This window comes from Equus asinus, chromosome 8, assembly GCF_041296235.1.
Source record: "Equus asinus isolate D_3611 breed Donkey chromosome 8, EquAss-T2T_v2, whole genome shotgun sequence".
NCBI lineage: Eukaryota > Metazoa > Chordata > Mammalia > Perissodactyla > Equidae > Equus > Equus asinus.
Window position 1 is genome coordinate 53,681,560 of NC_091797.1, and position 24,433 is coordinate 53,705,992.

At 43.5% G+C, this 24,433-nt stretch overlaps 1 protein-coding gene across 1 annotated transcript; it reads right to left on the reverse strand.

Moving 5' to 3' along the window:
- Positions 1-682: 682 nt before the first annotated feature.
- Positions 683-20,591, reverse strand: MYLIP (myosin regulatory light chain interacting protein). Its single transcript, XM_014849530.3, has 7 exons — positions 20,256-20,591; positions 19,000-19,190; positions 7,572-7,757; positions 6,129-6,326; positions 5,297-5,461; positions 3,683-4,103; positions 683-2,278 (listed from the first exon to the last, which is right to left on the reverse strand). Exons 1-7 carry the CDS (start codon positions 20,340-20,342, stop codon positions 2,189-2,191), a joined length of 1,338 nt encoding a protein of 445 aa, XP_014705016.1. The 5' UTR covers positions 20,343-20,591; the 3' UTR covers positions 683-2,188.
- Positions 20,592-24,433: the final 3,842 nt, after the last annotated feature.

Here is a 24,433-nt window from a genome sequence, read left to right on the forward strand (position 1 = left end):
CATGCAAACTTAACTGCTATGCCACTGGGCTGCCCTCCCTTCTCTCAATTTTTAAAAAATTACTTACTTGAAATAATTGTACTGAACCAAATGAACTTTCGTAGCAGGTGAAATTACTTCGTTAACCGCTACAGCTCATTATCCATTATGTATATTATGTGCAGTGTCCTCTACTCCATAAAGAATTTGCTGAGCAGCACAAACTAGCACACACGGGCATGCTTAGAGCGCTGAGGTCCCAGCAGCAGCCGGCTAGCCCTCTTATGGGCACACAGCTCTGGAGTCTGCAGCCTCAGCCCCGACCCACGAGGACCTGGAGGGGCGCTCACTTGTCCTGAGCAGCAATGCACCAGCAGTAGCATCTGGGCTTAAACTGTCAACTTCCAATTTCACCCTTCCCTTCCTTCTGCAATACCTTCCAGTCCTTTCCTCAATTTTCACTCTTCACCTGCTTGTGTACATTACCCCATTTTCACCCACATCCCAATCTCCTCACCAGAAAACATAAATGAGTGAACAACTGGGTGACTGTTCTCCTCAATTGGAGCCAATACCCTAAACGTCTTCAAATTTTCCATGTAGGACCAAATTAGATACCAACCATGATGTTATCAATGCTCTTTTCTTTTAAATGAATAAAACCGGGTTAAATGACAGTAATGTGATGACACAGACACCCGGGTTTGCTTTAAAGTCTTTATTGTCCTGAATATAAAAGACAGAAGTCCTCTAGGATATAACAGAGTTCTTTATGTGGAAACCTTATTTTTTTACAAGTGAAAAAATAAATACCTCTTGGAATAAAGGCTTATATGCTAATATGTGCCATAAAAAAGTAGAGTTTTAATATTTGACAAAATGTCTGTGCAAAGAAACAAATGCATAAACACATTACTGCTACATTAAGGCAATATGAAAGTATCCTCAGAGATCTCTGTAAAGTGACAGTGTAGGTTTCTAGCTTTCACTCAGCTAGTATTGCACCCGATAAGGTCATCTAGGTTTCCCGACATCCTAGAAAACCCACAAGCTGACCAGAGTCCAAAATGCCCAAGTGGGAGTGGAAAACATGATTAAGAACATAGAACAAAAAAACCCCGAAACCCCTCTTCAAACACATACAAGGGAACAAGCAAAAGTTACAAGCAAAAATACTTAAGCATTTACTAAAAAAAAAAAAAAAAAAAGTATACAACATTTAGCATACCTATGATAAGGCTGCAAAAGGCTTGAGAGCTCTAGCAAAAGAGATGCCACTGGGGGAAGCTGGAGCAGAGTGCTGGGGGAACTGAAGAACCGCCTAGTCTGTACACCAGGAAGCTGCATCTCAGCGAGCGATGCTCTCCACACCCAAAGAACAGGCTCTCCCTTTTCAGTCTTAAAATAAAATATTCTACCAACTCAAAACGCCCAAGGAGTGCTTGACTACTCCACAGAAATCTTATAAACCAAACTGGTAGCATTTTCTAATTGAACGGCTTGGGCAGGGGTTGGGGAGGGTGGGGGGAGCAAGGAGAGGAGGAAGGAAAAAGAATAGGAAGCCACCCACATTGAGTTAGCTGTTTTTCGCTAGCCAGACTGGTTTAAATCTGACAACTTTGTTGTCAACTTGTTGAGAAGTCACAGAATTGATTTTTAAATCTGTTTGCATTCCAATCCTTCTTGAACAGGTTACAAAAACAGAAATGACATTAAAAGGATGACTATTTCTTTAAGAAAAAATTTTCTATTAAAAATGTCCGGAGCTCCATGACCGTACAAAAAGAACCAAGTACATTCTTAAAACGAATTCTTACAAAATTTGCTGCAGGTAGGAAACTTCCCTTGGGATACATTAAGGAGACTTAGCAACATCATTTCCTAAAAGGTACCCACTTTTTTGGCTATGCTGCCACTTAACTGACATCCAAGATTTTACTTATTCCTTTACTTGATCACAAAAAAGAATGAAAGTCCAAGGAATGTTTCTGCGTCCCAGAGCTCTTCCCGGTTCCCGCGTGGGAGGGGCTGATTCTGCGCGTGCTGTGTTTTGGTGGGGAGCAGTCACCTTCTTTTGATTCTTCCTTTTTTTAAAACGTTGCATGGCAGATGGTGTTGGAGTATTTATTTTCTCCACAATCTATCCTTTTTACAGTTCGTGACAGTGCAGTTCATGGAAACATGGCATGTCCAGTAAGCGCACAGCAGATCAGATGACAGTGAGGTTGAGAAGACTGGTGTGCGTTGGAAGATAGACGTGCTGAACATGGTCCACCCGCGACCTGCAGACCGGACACGACTGGAAAAGAGAAGCCGAGAGGACCTGTCAGGGCAGCTTCGAGGATCTGTGTCTTCAGTGTCCACTGGGGTACCCATTACTTTCTGTTTTCTAAGTAAGTTGTAGTCACAATTATTTCTAGCTTTCATCTGGTAGAGATCTCTGCTTTCTAACGGCTTTAAGTTTATACTTCACAAGGAATTAAAAATGAATGTTATGAAAAAGTATAAACTGAAGGAAATTAACTAGGTTGTGAGTCAAACTCTAAACAAGGCACAGTGAGTTAAGCGATCCCTAAAGTCGTCTTGCTGGGCAGTGAGGCTGTGGGCCCTGCATGGGCAGATTATGACCCCTCCAACAGGGATGCAGGAGACCCTTCCTGAGACTGTCTGTCCTTGACTCAGCTGGCTGACTCAGGCCAGCATCCCTGGGTTGACGCCATGTGGCCAATGAGCATGGCTCTGCTCCAGGTCACAGACCACAGCTCCACATTCCTGGCTGCATGTCCCTTCCTCAGCCATAATGGGAGCCTTAGGCACAAGGGTCAGACTACGTGGGGAGAAAAAGGCAAAACCCATGACTGCTCCTGGGGAAATAACTTGTTGGAGGAGCATGACCTCCTCTTAGGAAGGACACAGGCATCCTGATGGCTCATATGTAGCCCTAAGAATAATTCTGAAATTAGCAAGATTGGATGTTATTTAGGGCTAACTTTACATATAACTACAGGGACGTTTAGCAAACAGTTCTGAGAAATGAAAACGAATTGAAAAATTATTGTAAGAGGAAATGCAAGGTGCAAGAAGGGAAAAAATACTATATATGAGTTGCTTTTATTTTTTGTATTATATTCAAATTAGTTTGACTTGCTAAGTGAGAACCGACCCAAGGGACCCCTAGAGGCACATGCAGTAAAAAAAGGAAATTAATCACAAACAATGACCGAGTAAACCACCACCCACAGATAACTGAGAATTAACTATAACCTAAAACTCTTAAGTATTCTTTCCCAGATATTTTAAGTAAATAATAAAGGCCATCCTCCTAAGAGTCAAAAAGCGGGTGGCAATATGAAATGGAAGAAACGGAAGAAGTCCTGAACCAGCCCTCAGGAGGCCTGGATTCTAGTTCCCGGCTCAGCCACTAGCTAGATGCGTTACCTTGTGCATCTGAGCCTCGTTTCCAGAACCTGAAAAAAGTCCATGATTTAGAGTAATTACATTGTTGAAAATGTATGCTAATGCAAAATGTTTCCAGAGGGCGATACGTTTAAGTCACCACACAAAGACCCTTTCCAGGTGGAGATGCACACTCTGATTTGTGCATCAGGGAGCCAGCCCCTGGCACAGAGCAGGCACACACTCACTGCGAACCAGAGGGAGAGGCGAGCCCGCCGGGGGAAGCAGGCCAGTGGACGCCCCTCACCTGGAGCTGGGCGGCGCAGCTCTCGCAGCACACGGTGTGGCCGCAGGGACAGAAGGTGGAGTTGATCTCCTGGGCGCAGCACACCATGCACAGCATGGCTTCCTTCAGCTTGCGCAGCTTCTCCTGCAGCACCCTGCTCTGCTGGCAGCTGAGGCCCTCGCAGCTCCTGCAGTTCGTGCTGCTCTCCGAAGACTTCAGAGGGGAGTTCGGAGGGCTGTGCTCACTTCTGGAAACGAGGTCCACCACACCGGCGTTGTACAGGGCCCTCCTGGCATGGTCGTAGACCTCCTTTGACGTTCTTTTAATATCGAAGACGTACTTCTTGCCGAGGTTAATGTTTTCATTCAGAAACAGAGATGCCAAGTGGCCCTTCAAGTCTCGGCTGTACTGCATCATGACGGCACTGGTCACCGTGTCACACCTGCCGGGAGAGATTGCACATCCACCTCAATACAGAGAAGCCCGGGCATTCCCATGACTCAGACCTCCCCACACTGCGTGAATAAGAATATTCGTGTCAGCAGACCTATAATACTCTTCTTTGCACACTCGAAGGTAAATTCTTCCAGTCTTATATGTGTTAAATATTTCAGAGATTCTACCTCTGTATTTCTCAAGTGTCCCCAAGGGCCCTCCAATCAAGCAGCTGTAAATGTAGGGGACAGTGAATGTGCTCCTTCACCTCTGGGGACATGAGCTACAGTCCAAACAGCTTGTGGCAAGAAAAAGGACGTTTTTTTTTTGAAGTATTAGCTTTATGTTAAAAACTTCTACAAATTTTCCATTCTGCTCCACAATTTGTGTCTATTTACAATTTTTGTGTGTGTGTAGGGGGAAGATTCACCTTAAGCTAACATCTGTTGCCAATCTTCCTCCTTTTTTCTTCCCTTTTCCCCCGCTAAAGCCCCAGTACGTAGCTGTCTATTCTAGTGGTAAGTTCTTCTCTGTGAGCTACTGCCACAGCATGGCTACTGATACAAGCAGTATGGTTCCATGCCTGGGAACTGAACCCGGGCCACCGAAGTGGAGCGTGCCAAACTTTAACCACTAGGCCATCAGGTCTGGCTCTGTGTGTTTATTTTAACATAAAAAATGTTAAGGTTGCCTGCCAATTAAATTTATTAGCTTTAATTTTCCAAATATTTGAGTCCAATCACAACTCTCCTTTAAGACATCCTCTGAAATGAGGGTATCGATATTGTTACTGGGAGATTCTCCCTATGTGGTGAGGATTCAGGATAGCAGCTCTCCCAGAAAGAGGACTTATCTCACCCGGCTGGGAAAGGGCAAACGCAGTGGGTGAACAGGCGCAACCACTCGGAGTTATCTCGGGGGGAGTTATCTCAGTGCGATGAGGAAACAAGGTAAGAGGGAAGCAGTGGGACATGTCTGTGCAGCTCACACACACACACTTTCTGTGGGAAAAGCAGGACCGTGCCGATAAGCATTCCATTGCTACGGCAGAAACAAAACATTCGAAAGCAGCTGATTTCTTAAAATTCTGTACAAGGTTCATTGACACAACGATACCAGAAACTGTAGGAGCCTTGCTGTCACCTGGAACCTCAGAGCTATGGACGATGCTGAGGTTATGGGGTAAACAGCAGTACGTGCCTGTAGAAAGCATGTGTCTCTGTTATCGCTCGGTAGAGCCCACTGGCTGCCCTCGTGCTGATCATCTTAAACAAGAGCACAATGCTGTTCCCAGACTCCTTGGTGACAGTCAAGTACACGTTCTTTCCTGACTGGGTGGCCATCTGCACCACGGGGTAAGCGATCCTGAAAGACGGGAAGAGAAAGGTGAGCAAGCCCAGAAGAAAAGCTGTGTCACTTCTCATGTGCTCACAACCCAGATGCTTGGTTTGGGACTATCACATAAGCACTCTGCTCCCTAGTTATGAAGGCACATTGAAAAGCAATGTGGGTAAGCCGAGAGAAGTGGTGGGGCAAGTTCTGGGTGTGAGCATGTGCCTATAGGGGAAAAGAAGATTGCTTTTTCCTCCTCTGCAAAGCCCCAGTACAGAGTTGTATGTTCTACTTGTAACTCCTTCTAGTTCTTCTACGAGAGCCACTGCCACAGCACGGCTACTGACAGATGAATGGTGTGGCTCCGTGCCCGGGAACTGAACCCAGGCCACTAAAGCAGAGCATGCCGAACTTTAACCACTAGGCCATCAGGGCTGGCTCAAAAATGAGATTTTTATAGCAGTGAATGACTTATTTGAAAAATATTAACTTTGCCATATCAGTACATTTGAGTTAGTATTTAAAAAAATAATTCAATGGTTATCAAAGCCTGAATAAAATTAATGTATGTATCAAAATGAGACATTGTATTCCTAAAAGATGACAGTTTAGTAAAACCCTCTCCATTTTCTATTTTCATGATCACAGCCACAGAAGTATATACATACTTCAGTCTAAAAAAATTTAAGACTTGGGTTACCTGTTAATTGGGCTAAAGTCATCTTTACAAATTGAGATTCCTTCGGGTCCAACCCCAATGAGGAGCTTCTGCCCTTCGCTGTCCCTCACGGAGTGCCATTCTATGCCATAGTTTTCCATTGCCGACACAATCTGCAAAACTTGGTACTCAGCTGAAGCCTGGCTGGTCCCCTCCAAATCCTTGTGCTTTGCAACAATGCTGTAAGGACATCAAAAGGGCAGAGAAGTATGTACAGAGATTAACTTAAGCAGCCTTTATAGAGAAATCATTTTGACTAGTGAATTATATTGACACTGTCATTCGCGAATCACAAAAACTTAAAAAGCCATATATTATTGATGTTTCATTTATTCAGCAAACTTACTGTAAGACACTTCTAACACACTATTCGAGATCTCGACTATTAAATAGTAGAAAAAACTTTGGATGAGGATCAATTGGAAGAATTATGGAAAAATCTCTAAAAATATGCATAAGAAATTTATGCATAGGAACTTCTCATACATTTGTCTATACTTTATGAAGTTTCATTATAATATAGCATCATAAGAGATTGATTAGATCACTTGCAACTGAAAAAATACAGGATTTATTTTATCTATTGTGGTAGACAGCCTCTAATATAGTCCTTAAAGATCCCCACCTCCTGGTGCTCATGCCCTTGTGTCATTTCCTCCCCTCAAGTGTGGGCTCGATTGATGAATTGCTTCTAGTGAACAGAATATGGCAGAAGTGATAAGATGTCACTCACTTCTGAGATTAAGTTATAACAAGACTGATGTCCACCTTGGGTGTTCTCTCTTGCTCTGCCTTGGATTGCCTGCCCTGGGTGGAGCCAGCCGCCATGTTAGAAAACAGCCCCAGGGAGAGGACCACGTGGTGAGGCACTGAGGCCTGCTGGCAAGTCATCTGAATCAACCTGGAGGTAGATGTTGCCCTCAGCTGAGCCTTCAGATGAGACTAAACTCCACTAACTGAGAGACCTTGAGCCAGAGAACCCAGCCAAGCCACGGCCACATTTCTGACCCACAGAACTGTGAGATAATGTTTGCTGTTTTAAGCCACTAAGTTTCAGGGTAACTTTGTTACGCAGGAATAGATAACTAAAATGCCTATGTTAGGCCTCTTGGTTAAGAAAATACCAATATACACGACAGACTTTATTTGAGAAGATTTGCATTCTTAAAAGGTCAGAGATTTAAAAAATTCCTGTTACATAGCATTTCACATAAGGGCATTTATTTGTGTGGATTATGTTTTGTGTTTACCAGTTTCTCAGACACAAGGCTGAGCATCTTTCGAAAACAACTGGTTAAATTGGGCAATGGCCTAGTCTTAAAATCACAGATTATCTGCATATACCATAAGTTCATTTTCTTCCGGAAATTCTTATAAATTTGGTAGATCTATGAATATAAACAGCAGCCTTAACCGCAGCCTCACCTGTTCAAGGCGGCACTGGAGAGTTCCTTTGCACACAGCTCCTCGTAATTGTACTTGGCAGTGTTCTGATTGTAGTCTCCAAACTTGGTCTGGGCCAGGAGGGCGCTGAGCTCCACTGCCTGCTCCGGGGAGCACTGGAGGTGGCCTGCCAGGAGAGCCTCCTTGATGTGCAAGAAAAAGATATGCCTGCAAAACAATGTGAGAGTGGGACTAACTCCACAACAAACGCAACCCGCTCAGCAATTTCACAACCCCTTTTAAGTAAGGAAAACAAAGCAATTTAAAAAGCTACCATGAAAAGGCTTACCACTCGAGAACCTTTTTTATCATGGGTATTAAGGCAAAATAAGTCTAAGCACTAAGTTTCTCTGGAATAAAAAGGGGAACCCAAACAAAACAAGTCTAATTAAGACAAGTTCAGCAACGTTCAAGTTACAAAATGTAAAATAATTACACACAAGTGTCTGCATTATAATTTTTTAAAAGCAACTGTCTTCATCAGAAAAACTTTATCTTAATGTGGAACTGCTATCTTAAAATCCTCACTTTTATTCAAATGACCCCCAAGTTGCTAGTCCCAGCCCCAACTTCTAACAATCATATTGAAATGTCCAAATGCTTGTAGACTTCTCCACTTGGATGTACTTCCGCGTCCCAATTTCAGCTCGTTCAAAACCAAAGTCACTGTCTTCCTTCCCAAACCCACTTTTGTTCCCACTGGAGTCTCACTTTGGACTCTCAATCTTGTTTTCACCTACTTTCTGTCTCTGAAAACTCTTTAAACCCAGACCCATTCTTCCCACTTTTACCTCCTCTGTCCTACTTGCCGCTCTCAGCTGTCAGAGAATTTACAATATCCTCTAAGCTGATCTCTCTTCTAGACTCTGTGCTAATCCGCCTTCCAAGCTGCTTGCTTCTGGTCTGAACTTGCCATTTCTCTGCTCAAAATCCTTCAAGGGACTCCCCACCGCTTGCCAGGGAAGCACGCTGTCAGCATGAACCCGGGGTTCTCCACTCTCTGGCCTTGGCTTTCAAGCCACATCTCCTGTCATTCCCTGTGGCCACTATGCCCCAGGAAAGAGACAATTTCTCTTTCTGGAAAAACCAACACGTCATGCCCCTGTGTCTCTGGTCTTGTTGCTTCCTCTGTCCTGTAGGCCCTTCTTTCTGTCTCCTCATTAGATACTCTTTTGTCTCTATCAAATGTAAACTGTTTATTCCTCTATTATACTATTTGACACATTCTAACTTCTAGTACAGCTAGCTGCATGTAAGCTGACTTAAGTGCCTCCAACATCAGAGAGTTCTATACATGTACGTAAAACTGTGTATTGTCTCCATTTAGTTTATATTCCCACCTTCGTTTCATTCCGCTCGAGCATGTCCTAATTGTATACCATCCTAGATTCCACAGTCACCGAAAGGCACGTCACACTTAGAAACTCTTGGCAAACTTCAGATACTGTTGCCTGCCAATCCGTATTGCCCAAGGTTTCGACCGAGCATCTAAACTGCCATAGGCAGATTGGCCTAGGTTATAAAATTTGTCTCTAGCAAATGGAGAGGGATATCCTTCCTCTGAGGGCTAGTTATAGCCTCTCAAACACACCTAAATGCCTCAGCATTCCTTCCATTAACACATGAGTTATGACCATGGGCAAAGCTCGAAAAGAGCTCATAAGTCCCAGTTCAGCCAGATACCTTATTCCAGGCCTCACCCCTGCTTTCATTTACACCCTAGTCAGAGGGGATAACATGCAATCTAAGACGAGGAAGCGGGAGAAAATGAGGCTAGAGATGCCAGGAGGGGCTCTCCTGAGTCTCAAAATGTCAGGCTGACAAGAGCCATTAATCTTCCTTTAAGAATGGTTTAAATGCAATGTTCCGTGCCTTCTAAAATGATAAGGAAATATTTAAAATAATCAAACTGCCAAATACCGCAGTTTTTTCTCTATCCAAAGCCCCTGTGAAGAAAGCATAGTGAGAAAGCATAACAGCACTGAAAGAAGATAAGCATGGTTTTTATTAACGCAAACATCTGCTAGTCTTTAAAGTATTTCTGCCACACCGCTAAACTGAGAAGGGGTCCCTACTGGGGCAAAGAAATAATCGCAAAAATAACTTGTGTTAAAATAGCTGAGAACTGAGGTCTAGCATTCCCACAGAACCCTGGTGTCATAACACTGCTTCAGCCCCCAAAAGGGTTTTAGATGACCATTTGTTAACCTTCCTCTGGGTTACTGTACCTCTGTCTCTGTATTCATCAGGGGCCATGTTAGCAGGAAACGAAAATCTGAATATATGCTTACATTAAAGAAGAAATTACATGATGAAAGATTTTAAGTCACAAACTACGTCTTCTCAATTGAAGTACTGCTTATGTGAAAGTGTCTCGACTTATTTCCCAAGCATCAAGTTAGAGACTAGTTTCTGCTTTCTTAAAGAATAAGTACAGCCTGCAAAAGAAAAGTATTAAAATCTATCCAATTTCTTTTTCCAAACTATCCGCGCCTACTTCTGGAGAGAAAGCTGTCAAAATCAAAAGCAAAGAAGCAGTAACAGAACATGAACAGGTGGCCAGCCGCCCGAGATGTACAGCTGATCCTTTCTCACACGTGGGTCAGAATTAACACAAGGGAGCAGGGGGCCGCTGGCCTCTTCTACATACCCCACATTCTAGGCTGGACTGCAATCAATACCCCGTAAGCTGCAAAGTCCTCTGCCTTATGGTTTACATAAACTCTCTGACAGGGCCCTTCCTGCAATTTGCTGTTTTTGGGCTATAAAGCAGTCCTTTCATTTCAAGTCAACAAGCATTTGTTGGGCACGGCCTCTGGGCCAAGCCCTGCGCTGGGGTTACAGGGTGCACATGGCTGATGGTTTCTTTTATAGATGGAACTTATTAGCCTTTTAGCGTCAAGGAACACAGCCTATGAAAATAACTGGCCACAAACTGGCTTTTGGGTGACAAGTTTATGCTCTCCAGGAGAGGAGCACAACAGAGCAGTGACAGTAAAGGTCGCCAGCTGTGACGAGCCTTCAGCAGACTCCAACGTGCTCTTTCTAAGAGGGAGGATGGCGAGCATGGAGACACATGTCCAACAGGGAATCCAGCGATGGCTCAATACTTCGGGGTGGTTTTGAATCACGTATTTTTCTCCTGTAATTTCTCTCAAACTATCCGGCCTATGAACCATCTGGCTCATGGAGTTTAACTCCTTCCCTTTTTTGTAAAGTGGGTGAAAGGTTACCAATAACATCAAAACAAGCAGATGTGGTCAAAGAAGTCACGTCTGCAGCGAATTGGGTTCTTTTTTCCTACTAAAGATCAAAAGTGGCTGACATATCTAATTCAATTTAGGATACATGCTAGAATCATAAACAGAAAGTAAGTCTTTGAAAAAAATGATTTCCTTTGTCTTAAGCAAATGTCTGTGACTATGTACTATAGACATAAGCTCAAACTGCATTTTCTAAACATCGCTCTGGTTACACCCTGAAATTCATGATTCTTCAAGTTTTACCAGGTTCTTAGAAAATGTATATTCTCACTATGTGGATCACATCTTGGGGCACAAACTGAAACATTCTGGCTAACTCATGTCTTTGAATCACAGGTACCAATGAATTCAAAACTGACTGTAGCATTATGGAAGATTTTTTAAAAAATGGAGTGAATATAAAGATGTGAGCAATTTTAATTTTAAAAAGACAGTCACATACTTTTAACATGTTCTTGTTTCAAAGTACTTCAAATTTCCTCCATTTTTAAAATTAATTCCTTTCCACAGCTTTAAGGAATGAAGTCAAGTCATTTATCTTCTAAGAGTTGCAATCAGAGAATTCTCCTTTAAACTCTGGCTTGTCTCATACAGAAATCATTTACTGATCAAAGCGGAACTTTCAGCAGGCCAGCTGGGAGTAGGGGATCTGCTCCACGGACGGCTGCTCTCAATGACTGCCCTCCAGTTCTCTTCCAGTTACATCATTTTGAAGAGCTTTTTGTGACACAAATGTAAAATAACTACCTCCACATCCACTATCAAACTCAAAACTGAAGCAACTTAAACCATCTTTAAAATGGTTAAGTAGCTATTTTTAAAATCTCTCAGGTCCCTTAGGGCCAGCCTGGTGGCGTAGTGGTTAAGTTCGTGTGCTCCACTTTGGGGGCCCAGGGTTCCCCGGTATGGATCCTGGGTGTGGACCTAGCACTGCTCGTCAAGCCATGCTGTGGTGGTGTCCTACATATAAAATAGAGGAGGACTGGCACAGATGTTAGCTCAGGGACGATCTTCCTCACAAAGAAAAACCCCTCTCAGGTCCCTATAATTGAACTGTATTTCTCCCCCAAAGACCTGATTGAACCAGGCCACTGTTAGTAATGGCTGGTTTGTCCCTCAGCCAGTTAGACCCCCACTGAGATCACTCGTATGCCACCTCACTCCAATGAGTCATTTAACCACATCGGTTTATTTTAAACCAAACTCAGACTGCCAAGTTCTATTTAAAAACTATCAAATCAAAACAGAATTGCTATAACAAGTTCTTTTTGTTTTGTATGTTAAATTCCAGAAACAAAAATCAGTTCAAAATAGAGCATAGGCCTAAATGCAACAGCTAAAACCAGAAAGCTTTTAAAATGAAACATAGGAGAGTCTCTTTATGACCTGGTGGTGGGCAAAGATTTCTCAAGACAAAGTCAGCAAAAACTGTAAAAGGAAAAAAAAAGGATAAATTAGACTTTACCAAAATTAAAAACCTCTCCTCATCAAAAGACATCAAGAAAACAGGCAAGCCACAGGAGAAGATGTACTTACAAGACATATATCAGACAGAGGACTGGCATCCAGGATATAGAAAGAATTTGTACAACTCAAAGATTAAGGCAACAACTCAATAAAAATGGGTAAATGACTTCATAGATACTTCACAAAAGATGATGTACAAAAGGCCAATAAGCACATGAAAAAGTGCTTAACATTATTAATCAATAGAGACATGCAAATTAAAACCACGACATACCCACCAGAAGGCTGGCTGGGATGTGGTGGAACCGGACTCTAACATTCTTGATGGGAGTACAGAAAGGTACAATTGCTTTGGGAAAAGGTCTGGTGGTTACTCATAAAACTAAATGATTACCTCCTCTATGACACAGCTATTCCATTCTGAGGTATTTACTCAAGAGAAATGAGAACATACGTCTACAAAAAAGACAGGTACTAGAATTTTCATAGCAGCTTTACTCCTAATAGCAGGAAAACAGGTGTTCATCAATAGTAGTATGGATAAACAGTAGTACATTCACAAAATGGAATACTATCCAGCAAGAAAAAGGAATAAGCCACTGATATATACAACAATATGGGGGATCTCAAAAAAATCTATGATGAACAAAAGAAGCTAGACACAAGAGTATCCACTGCATGATCCCATCTATATGAAGCAGAGTAGGTGTAACTAATCGATGGTGGGAAAACAAGCGACCCTGGTTGCCGAGCGGGGTGGAGAAGGAGGGCAGGAACTGACTGCAGAAGGGCATGAGGAACTTTCTGGAGCAATGGTAACATTCTATATCTTGATAAGGGTTCCGTTTAAACAGGCACATCCATTTGTCAAAACTCATTAAATGGTATAATTAGGATTTATGCATTTCATCACGCGTAAATTTTAAATCAAAAGAATAAAAGGAATTGTAGGCAAATATCGAGCTCTAGTTAATGGTATGTGTACTGAAGTATTTAGGGGGAAGTGGACTTACACACAGCTTATTTTCAAAAGCATCCAAAAGAGAGATTGATAGATGGCTAGAGGAATAAACAAATGGATAAATATGTGACAAGGCAAGTCTAGTAAACTTGTTAGGAGAATCTAGGTGGAGGTACCGGGTGTTCACTGTAAAGATCTTCAGCTTTTCTGTATGTTTGAAAATGTTCATAGTAAGAGGTTGGGAAAATAATATCAGCGAAAATCCCTTAGGGTCAAGGTTCAGAATTCAAATGAAGAGCTATACTTAAAACAAACCATCAAATCTACTACGTTTCATGGAGGGCTTGCAGTTGAGAAACCTGTCACAGCCAAATAATTACCAAGTCAGGTCTCTATTCAGGCTAAGGAGATCCTTCTCAAAGCCCGAAACACAAAATGGGAATCACCGAAAATTTTGTTCCTCCTTAGGCTCCAAAGCAGTTAAAAGATTTGCAGGGTGGGGGTAAGGGGAATTCCCTTTCAAAAGTGGTTACAGCCCATACCAGAAGAATACTACCACTTAGAAGCATAAAATCTGCACTTCTAAAAAATATGATTATCCACTGTCCCAGGCAAACAACAGTCCGGACAATCCTGTGGTTTAAAAGCATTAACTGGGGCCAGCCTGGTGGCGCAGTGGTTAAGGTCACACATTCCACTTCGGTGGCCCGGGGTTTGCCCGTTCAGATCCTGGGTGCAAACCCATACACTGCTCATCAAGCCATGCTGTGGCGGCATCCCACATAGAAGAGCTAGAAGGACTTGCAACTAGGATACACAACAATGCACTGGAGCTCTGGGGAGGGCAAAAAACAAAAAGAAAAAAGGAGGAAGAATGGCAACAGAGGTGAGCTCAGGGCCAGTCTTCCTCACTAAAAAGCATACCTCAAAAAAAGAAAAAAAAGCGTTAACTACAATCTCTTCCTCAACAGTCTGGATGGGCGGGCAGTGCTTTTACGCCCGGGACCAGGCTGCAGTGGGACATGACTCGGAAATTAAATGTACCTGGTGCTCCCGGAGCTGTACCATTGGTCACCTTGAGTCTGACCCCAAGTGCCATCTAACTATTCAAATTTTATTTAAAATGACATATTCAAAATTAAGAGTTCATTTTGGTCACATAACAATTCCTCAATGTTCTTCAGATGATACATAAAAATATATAAGTATCAGAAAATTCAAGAAGAGACTGAAGGGGCGCAGATGGGAGATCCATGGCTAAGATAAACATACAATAACACAAATATCCTGTATTCTGAGCAAAAAGAACAACTTGACAAATTAGAATTCCAAAATTTAATTAATACTTTCTTCAGAAAGAACATACAAGTCTGTTTTTACCTTTTTTACTTTCCTGGGGCCTATTTTGTGTTTGGGCATATGAAAAAAAATGAGTCATCCCACTCTTAGGCATGTAGTTGACATGAAGAACATAAATGACACCTTTATAACCAATCAATGCTGTTGCAATAGCATCCCATGGAACCTACCCATACTGAATCCCATAAAGGTAAATTATGAAAGCCACTTCACCAACGCTGGGAACGTCTGAAAGACTGAACGTGATTATAGGCCCCACCTAGGACCAGTGCGATTCAGCTCTGAACTGCTTTGAGATCATCACTTCTTATCTACCAATAGTCTGCATGTGACAACTGCCTTGTGAGTTTCAATGATGCCATCTTCCCTAGGTTTTCACATGTCTAAGTGATTTTTGTTGGGGCACAGAGAAAAACCAGGTTTAGTAAGTACTTAGGACCTACAAATTGGTTGAAATGAGATAAAGTGAGCCTGTAGCTTGAAAACTTGAAAACTATCTGAACTTCATAAAAAGTCCAGGTGAGAGGTAGTTCATTTTAGGTAAGAGCTAATTGCCGCAGCAAACAAATGGCCTGGGGTGGGGTGGAGGGGGTGAAGGAAGTGGAAGAATGCCAAGCATTGAGCAAATTCTAACTGGAGAATCATCGCTACAAAACATTCAATGGTGAGATTTCTTTTAGATAGTCTCAAACTTTTCAGTTTATAGAGGCAAACTGGCAAACATTTCAAGATCTATAAGAAAATTTATATTATCAGTATTAGTTAACCCCATTTCTTATTTCTTTTCAAGTTCTTAATTCACTGATTCGATAAATATTTATGTACCAGTCACTTGGGGATACAATGTTGATCAGCTCCCTGCTACTGGAATTTAGATAATGAGAGTGGCTGACAATAAACGAATTGGCACATAAGGAAATGTAGTGTTAGATGCTCATTAAATGCTATAAAGAAAAGCTACAGAGCGTCTTGGGAGAGTTGGGTCTCCTGAGCGGGCCTAGAGAGGGCTTTCCTGAGGAGCGACGACCCACCCGAGGTCTGAAAGATGGCGAGACTTAATGAGGGACGTCATTGACATCTGGATGAGACTCAATGTTCAGGATTACAGCACTTCTGTGAATGTTTAGTTCAGGACTCCCGGAGCCCTTGTACTTGGCTTGTTTTCTGGGAAAGAGACTTCAGGTGTTGGTGAGTCTTAACTAAGCAGGACTGCCCCCAGCAAAGACCAAAGCGCTCTGCTAAAGTGTGGCAAAGTCAGGAGAAACAGCCAGATTTTATTGGCAGTGGATGGTGTAATTACCAGTTCTGAAGATGAAGTATATAATTCCCTAATCTCTGCTTTTGGAAATGTTGACAAAATCTGGTCTGAATTGCTGTGAATAACCGAGGAGCCTTTGAAAGGCGAGAATTTCAAAGATCATTATTATTTCAGATCTACTTCCAGAACACATTAGTTTCACTTTGTTTTAATCCACAGCATGGCAAACACCTGCTGAAAATACCTGCCGCCTCCGCCTCTGAAATGTGCCAGCTGAGTCTTGACAAGATTCTCTGGGTACTTTTGAGACTCTCATTGAAGAGCAAAGCTAATAATCTGGGTAGAGAACCAAACCTAAAATTAGGCCCAATCAGAGACCAGATTGACTCTATCGACCCGTCTAAGCAGACATGTGATATGCTTTTTCTGTCTTCAGAGAAATACATTTAGGAAAACATTAAGGAAAATAACATAGGGAGGAAACAGAAACAAAGAAAAAAATTTATTGCTAGCAAGGATTTTAGAGACAATCTCTTCCTGGGCTTTCCAGCTGAGATGAAGAACTGGGCTCCAGCTTGGAAGTCTGTGTACGCTGGTGGTTGTGGCAGAGCTGGACCGAGAATGGGAGTTCTGCCTTGTCCCCAGTGCTCTCCAAACCAGCCTTCCTGCCCATCATTTTCACAGCGGCCTCCCTAATCCAATTCAAACTGATATATTAACTGCCCCCTAGTAAGGCCAGCTCTGCTGTGAGCAGACTGTAGCCGCAATTTTACAATTACTTTAATTGTCCACAGAGGACAACTCGGCCAGGACATTTGAGCACCATTTAATAAACTGTCCAGTCACTTTCAGGATACTAAATGCACCCTCATGACTGAGAGACGGTAAAAAAATCACTTCTCATTACTGAACTGAGTTTCCTCACGACATAAACAGATCTATTTTATTTTCACAGCATTTTATAGAAACCTTTTATAATGAATAAGAAAACAGCAAAAAGTTTATCAACCAGCTTTATCTTGCTAACATAACCTTAGGGAAAATAAGTATTTTTGTTCTATAGTATCATACACATAAAAACAATGCTAATTGTAACTAAATTCGACCCAGTCAAACTTCTGATCCTCATTAAAAAGTACAAATGCTAATTACAAATAACTTTATCTAGTTATTAAAACAGAATGCTATATAAGCTTTAGGCGGCATTTTCTTAAAATTCTGTATTTCAGACAACCCCACAAAAACAAGTAAAATTCACGAATATTTTAAAAGCAAGTCAAAAGTTTAGATCCCACTAATTTTTCAATAAGATTTCAAAAGGAATTAAAATCAATTAAAATTACCTAGTTTAACTAGATATGTGCATTCTTGGAAGCACTATTTGGCAAAATTTTCTCAAGAGTCAAAGTCAACTGAGTCAGTAAAGTGAAAAACTTGATCCCAATTCTAATTCCTAAAATATCTCTATTTCTTACATGAATAAAATGGATTTGATAGGAGTTATTAACTCAATTATAGGAAAACACAGGTAAGGACCATCTAGCAATAAATTTGAAAAGTCTGTAAGCATTCATAATAGAAATGTATTATCCTATTATGACTGCAGCCATTGTAAATGATGTCTTTGGTCCTCCAAGCTTCTGCAGACTTAAAAAAATAAATTTGTGTCCTCAAAAGAGATTTGTATCTGGAGTCCCTGAAATGACTGCAAATTATGATAAAACTACAGAATGCAAATTCCAGTATATTGTGTAATACACACTTTCTATCTTTACTCAACTGCAAGTTATCACTCTGAAAGGCAAAATGAAAGCTTTCACAAATCATCATTTAAGTAAAAAAAAAAAAACACACACACACAACCCAGCCTGTTCTGATTAATATAGACAACTAAAACATCCTTAAACATGCAGTCACTTGAATATTTTGCAAGATATCTTCAGGAGCACTAAGAATTCAATATACCAACTTCCTTCAGAAACAAAATTGAGCATTTCCCTCAGCCCTTAAAGCTCCATAACCAGGCAAAGTACAGATTTCAAATTCAAACGCAGAGTATTTCAAAATATGATTCCAACAGTCCTTTGGCAAACAAACAAAAGATGACATGTTAAAGACTCTTCATGGAGATTGCTCACTCATCATTACTCAAAATTTTCACACTCACATTTTTCACATGCATGGCAAATTTCCAAGCCAAAGAATTATGAAAAACATTAGAACTTAGATCCAAAGTTTGCTGTGTTTAAAAGCAGTTGTTTGTTTGCTTTTTGAGATGCTACTATAAGATTCAGGTCTCTTGCATTTCAGCAAGAAATGTTAAACATCAGTTTCCTAATTTGGCTCATCCTCGAGAAAAGTATTACAGCCAATCCAGGGGAGAAAAGATTTTCTGGTGAAAAAGGAAACCGCATACTCCAGTTTGTCTGCCACTACGGGTGGTTTTCTAGGAGTAAAGACAAATTCAGTCATCTAATCTCAACAATCATGTGTAGCGTTCTCTGTGGGTTCGAGTTCGGTTACACTGGCCTTAGAAAGAATTCTCTTAGTGAGTTTTCAAGAAACTTAAAAACTTTCAAAATCGTGTATTAAGTCAGACAGAGCTCTTTGCTACACATTGTAATCTGACACTAGGCTGAAGAAGTTGACCAAGTTTGAGTAACCCAAGAGGAACAGCTTCCTGCTGTCTGTTAGAGCAGCGGACAATGACCTAGAGTAACACTGCTCAGGCAGAGGTTACTATCGGGCATTACACACTGCAATCAGGAAGTCAGTTGGGTTTGTCTTTCTCTTTTTTTTTTTTTTTTTTTTGCCTTGTGGCACTAATCTCAAGCGTTTGTAAGGATTCAACCCTGCTCTCCCATTGTTTATGAAGGCAAGAAAAAAACCACAGGAAGAGTTAGAAAACGTACCCCAGGCCAACTATGCAGCGCCCTCTTCCCCTTAACAAAGGACTGTGCCATGGAAAACTTCTAAGTTATGAACCAACTCACTCTCTATCAAAAAAAAATTTGCCGGTGAACATCTCCGGGAAGGTCGATGGCCCTTTTGAATTGGAATCCGAGGTCTATTTGACATTGGTTTATTTTCACACCACTTTACCTCGTCTGCTCCTGTAAGATGAGATGAGGCTCCACGAAGAACTTGACCCTCAGTTTAAGCCGGTAAGGGGCTAGCCCATCCATCTGCTGCGAGATCCGGTTTCTCAGATTTAGCCATAAACTTTCACCTTTGCTACCCGTAAACTGCAGTCCAAAATAATCCACTTCTATGATTCCCAAACGCCTGCACACCTAAAACAAAAATGAATGCGGCATGGATGAGCAAACGGTCCTCGTTGTCAAAGAAAACCCGAGGACTCCATCGGAGGCTGACTCCTGCCTACTTTTTACAAAGTTCAGCCGTGTTACAGTGCCTGTTGTCAGCTGGAAGAACAAAGTTCTAAGGCTCCAGTGATGCTAAACCACGAGATGCAGTATTGAGGCTCGTGCTTCCTTTAATACCCAGGACATTCCAACTGCAGCAGAGAAAAAGGAGTCCTCAAAAGAAGTCGTCCAGAAAGGCTGAGAAGGGGAACCACCGGAATTCCCTCCACCAGCACAATCTGCACAGCTGATTTGGCAGCTTATTATCTGGACAATTTTAACCATCTGGACTCCAAAAAAAACAAACACATGGAGGAAACACGCCACAAGTGTCAGCTAAGCTTTACAAGAGGTTTTCCAAACATCTCAGGTCTAGGGGGTTGGAGGGCACAGCGTTTCACTCGACATCCAATCTGCTGTCTGCCACACCAACAGGCACTGTCTGGAACTGGTCTTTACTCTTAAGGAAACGCGTGCTTAAAGACAACTGAGGAGTCGATGATCCAAACCTACGATCCTCTCGTCCCCCGCAAATAGGGAGATGCAGGTGAATGGCCCATTTGAGAAGCAGCAAGAGACAGGGGCCCGGGTGTCTGCCAAGCAATCCCAGGGACTTGCGACCGCCTCCAGCCACCGCATCCCGGGATGCAGGTGGCGCTGCCAGGCCCCGCGGAGACCCGGCAGGCGGCATCATGCACACACCTGCGGCAGGTGCGCTGGGTCGCCTTCTTCTGGGAAAGTGCCAGGCTGGGGTGCAGGGTGGCAGGCCTGCCGGGCGCGTCCTCCCCAGTCCCCCCACGGGCTCCCGGCGCGCCGGGATGGGGGCTGCGCGCCCCACGCCCGCGGGGAGGAGGGGGCTCACTCTCCCCCAGCCGCCGCTGCAGCGCCGCGCGGCCCCTAGCAAGCGGCGCGCCCTGGTGCCCGGCACCGCCGCGAGGGCCCTCGGCCTCGGGGAACTGATGGGGGTCCCCATGCCCGGCCCCGCGTCCTCACCTGGTTGAGGCAGTCCTCGCCGTTGGCTTTCGCCTCCACCTCCACCTCCATCAGCACCGCGTCCGGCCTCGTCACATAGCACAGCATGGCTGGGGCCGCCACTCCGCCACCGCCGCCTCCTCTTTGGTGTGCGCGGGGCTGCCGCCTCGCCACCGCTCAGATCCAGCCCCGGGCTCAGCGAGGCTGGCCCTCAGGAAACTGCAGCCCTGCAGACCCCAGCCCTGTGACCCGTGGCCCCGCGCCCTCCCCGCCACCCCCTCGCCAGTCCGCCCGCCAGCCGGCTCTCCAGGTCCCCGCGGCGGCGCCGCACTCCAACAGCCCGACTGCCTACGCCGCGCCTGGGACTCCTCGGATATAGGCGCCCCGCCCCCTTCGGCCGGGGCTCCCGCCAATCACGGCGGCCCAGTCCCGCCTCCGCCTCCCCGGCAGCCAATAGCAGCGCCCGCTCGACCGCGGCCAGACCTCCCAGCGCAGACCGAGTTCCCCGGGCTGCCTGGGGAGGTGGCAGCTTGCGGGCGCCGAGTGCCGCGGAAGGAGGAGGCCGTGGGACGCACCCGCTGCCTCTGCCCGCTGGGCGACGCTGCTCGGAGCCAGCCACCGCCCGGGGTTCCGAGGCGGGGACGCCTTTCTGTCGGGCTGCAATTTACAACGATTCAACGCCTCCAGGCTGCCGCTTGTCTTCAGAAGCTGCAAAAACGCCTTTCGGGAGGTGAAAGCAAAAAGGAAAGGGAGCAAAGTCTAAGGAAAACTATATTCCCCTGGGGTTTGCCACTCTGGGTTGTTGGGAGGCGGAGTGGTTCTTCCTGATTTTAGACCTCGTCATTGAAAAAACAAAATCTGAGTATATAAGTTTTTGCAGTTGACCAGTAAGCCAGGGAGCTTGATCTAGTGCTGCTATACGAATCCTCTCCAGAGGCTTCTGTTTACACGTTGTGCTGAATGAATCACAACACCTTACAGGGCACGAAGGCCCTCTTTCAGGTCGCCATGCTATCTCATGTCTTATCTTCTTCATTCATTAAACATTAATTGAGCACCTGCTGTGCGGCCGGTCCCTTCTCTCAGGCACCCAGCTGGTATCCCCATCTTAAAGGTGAGGGACTCATCTCAGAAACTAACAGGCGGTGTAACCTCAGTAGTAGCTGTTAATAATTACAGGTCTACAACTCTTCGCTCTTTACTACTTGCTCCTCTTTGCCAATACATTACTCAGCCTGCCTCTTTGTTTTTTTATAGGAGAAGAGAGATTTGGTTTTCAGCCTTGGATCCTTGGGAAACTTTTCATCTCTCTGAAGTTCAGTGTTCTCAACAGTAAAATGGAGACCACAATAGCCACACACCCCCCCCCAGCTTTGCTACGAGGATCAGCAAAGTTCTTAAAAGCATTTGAATGACCGTGTATATGTAAGGAGATCTATAATGTCAGCTCTGTCACTGCCTGCCGATGACTTCTGTCCTTAGCCCCTTTCCTGAGTCCCAATTATCTCTCCCAGTCGCCTTTATTTCCAAAGGAGTAGGAAGGATCCTACCAGAGTCTTTCACTAAAGCCAACTAGGGGTAAAACTGGAAATAGTCAAAGTCCTGACCCCCATGTTGCAGACGGACATACGCGCTCCCACATCTTCCTTTGTGTCTTATGAATACACCTACCATACTGTGCTGTGTCTCGGATCCAGTCCCGTTCTTCATTCCCTTAATTCCTGTTTGCTGATCTGGGAAACTTCTCTGAGAGATAATATTTGGATCATTGTTATCCAATCCGTGCTTAATCACTAGAAATTTTAGAATTTGAGAACAGGGAGAAGAGGTGAGGGCCAAGATGGAGGCCAGGTGTCTTAGTTAATATATTTGTTTATGAGCACCTAAGCTGACCAACTCAAAGCCAGCTAACCAAAAGTTGGCTAACTTAAGCAAAAGGGAATTGAGTGCACAGATTTTGGGAGCTTACATACTCAGTGGGAACTAGGTGTGGGAATGAACAGAAAGGGAGAAATATTGGTTGGCCAAGAACAAAAATAAAAAACAAAACCAAAACAAGCAAAACCAAAATACTCGTTTTGTGAAGAAACTACTTTAAAAATAATTTATATTTTTGGTTTTGGCAGGGATATTTCTGACCCGAATACACAGGTTTTGATCCTGTGTTTGTAAGATCTATAACGTCAGCTCTGTCACTGCCTGCTGATGACTTCCGTCCTTACCCCTTTTCCTGAGTCCCAATTATATCTGCCACAGTGGATAACCCACTCTGTAGATAACCCAGATTATGCTCCAGCTAGGGGATGGTTGGTAAAGATTCCAATCGTTTTTGAAATTAAGAATCGCCTGATAAGAGTAAAGAGGAGAAGGATTTCTTAAAACAAAACAAAACGTAGCTGAAAACTGGAAAGCGGTTTGGGGAGTGGGGAGAAATCCTAAAAACTGAAAAGAAAGAGAATAGTGGCTTCTACTAGCTTATACAGGAAATCAGAGCCCATAATCTCTCTCTCTCCCTCTCTCTCTTTCTCTCTTTCTGTCTCTCTCTCTCTCTCGTTCTTAATTTCCCCCTTGAGTAGAGATAGGGAGAGATTGGTTAGTTAAGGAATGAGAAGGCTGAGTTTGCGGGTGACTGGATGAGAAAGCACCTTATACTCAAAGACCTAGTTAGGGAAGAGAAAGCCCACCGTAGAATTACTTTCTAGAGGATCCCACCATCTGGTAATGCTACTAAGAGTCTGGAGCCAGTTTCAAGCTGCAGCTGGGTCTAACTCCAAAATAAGAGACTCTGAACACCCTGGCCTGGGGGTGGTAACTGTATTGGATCAAGCTGTGACTGAAGCAGTTCTGAATTAGCCAGAGAGGTGCTGCGCTCTGTGTCTGTTTTTGTGTGTGTGTGTGTTTTTTTTTTTTTTTGGTGAGGAAGACTTGCCCTGAGCTAACATCTGTTGCCAATCTTCCTCTTTTTTTTGCTTGAGGAAGATTGTCTCTGAGCTAACATCTGTACCCATGCTCCTCCTCTATTTTTTGTATGTAGGATGCCTCCATAGCGTGGCTGATGAGTGGAGTAGGCCTGTACCCAAGGTCTGAACCATGAACCTGGGCCACCGAAGCAGAGTGCATGGAACTTTACCCACTTGGGCCCAGGCTGGCCTCTGTCTGTTTTCTTTTGCTCTCAATTAGCTATCACCTTTGGAAGCTAGCATTAAAATTAACCAGCAAAGTAAAAGGATCAGCTGTGTGAAGGTAGATTTTTAAAATAGAAACCATAACTAAGAGGTAGAGCCAGCTAAGGCAGTGGAGTCCTGGCTGTTCAAACACACCCAAGCACCAGTTTTTCTCTCTGTCTCATAAACTAGGTCTCAAGCCTGAGCACCAGATAATATTCATAGGATGCAATAGGATGGTTGTCCGGCTGCAAAATTTTTCTTCTGGTTCAGCACTAGGTCTGATCTGGCTGGCCAGGTATCTATCCTTGCTTGTTCCTCTCTCCACGCTGCACACATGGCTGCAGAAACCCTGTGCTGGGTTTAAAGGAAAGGCCAGTCTCCTCTTTACCTCTCAACCTTCATTTGTAGGCGTGTAGAGGGAAGAACACTTAGTGACTGCGTAGAAAACTGTCCGTTTGCTTTCACACGTTATTCAAGCTAATTATTCACATAAGCAATGCTTCATCAACCCAAGTGTGTTAAAATCTGTTGAGTGAGCTGAAATCTCTCGTTTGAAATATTAGACTTGTGAAATTCCGGAGAAGTTTAATTTGATCCTGGCCTACCATCAAAGCAGAGCATCTCATTTCCAAAACTGGCTGTTTGAAGAGTAAAAGAAGGAATGGAGAAAGAATAGCTAAGACTCGTCTTACAAATTCTGGGACATAGAAAATGGCATCATCTTAATTAGCAGGCAGTTTCAATGATTTTTTTCTAGTTGTGAGAGTAGTTCATGTTCGTGGCTGACTACTTGGAAAAGACTGAAAAGTGCGAGGGAAAAACAAAGTACCTGTAATCTTGTCATTTCCGGTTAGTATTGACGTTTTACTTTTGTACTTTGCGTGCCATGTGCTCTAAATTTTTATTGTGATATCATCAAATACTGCACATGAATTTCTGGAGAGCAAGAGCTTCTTGGGGCAAGGAGTTCCAAATCTAAACCTAGTGTTAGAAATATTAGGGAAATTATAAACAGAAAGAACAACCTCCATG

Bases quoted from the DNA above. Each gene is read 5' to 3' on its own strand.
- MYLIP (XM_014849530.3), bottom strand. From the start codon at position 20,342: ATGCTGTGCTATGTGACGAGGCCGGACGCGGTGCTGATGGAGGTGGAG. The intron at 6,327-7,571 runs GTGAGGCTGCGG...ATGTCCTTACAG, and splicing joins TCCAGTGCCGCCTTGAACAG to CATTGTTGCAAAGCACAAGG. The intron at 4,104-5,296 runs GCACGTACTGCT...CTCTCCCGGCAG, and splicing joins GAGACACATGCTTTCTACAG to GTGTGACACGGTGACCAGTG.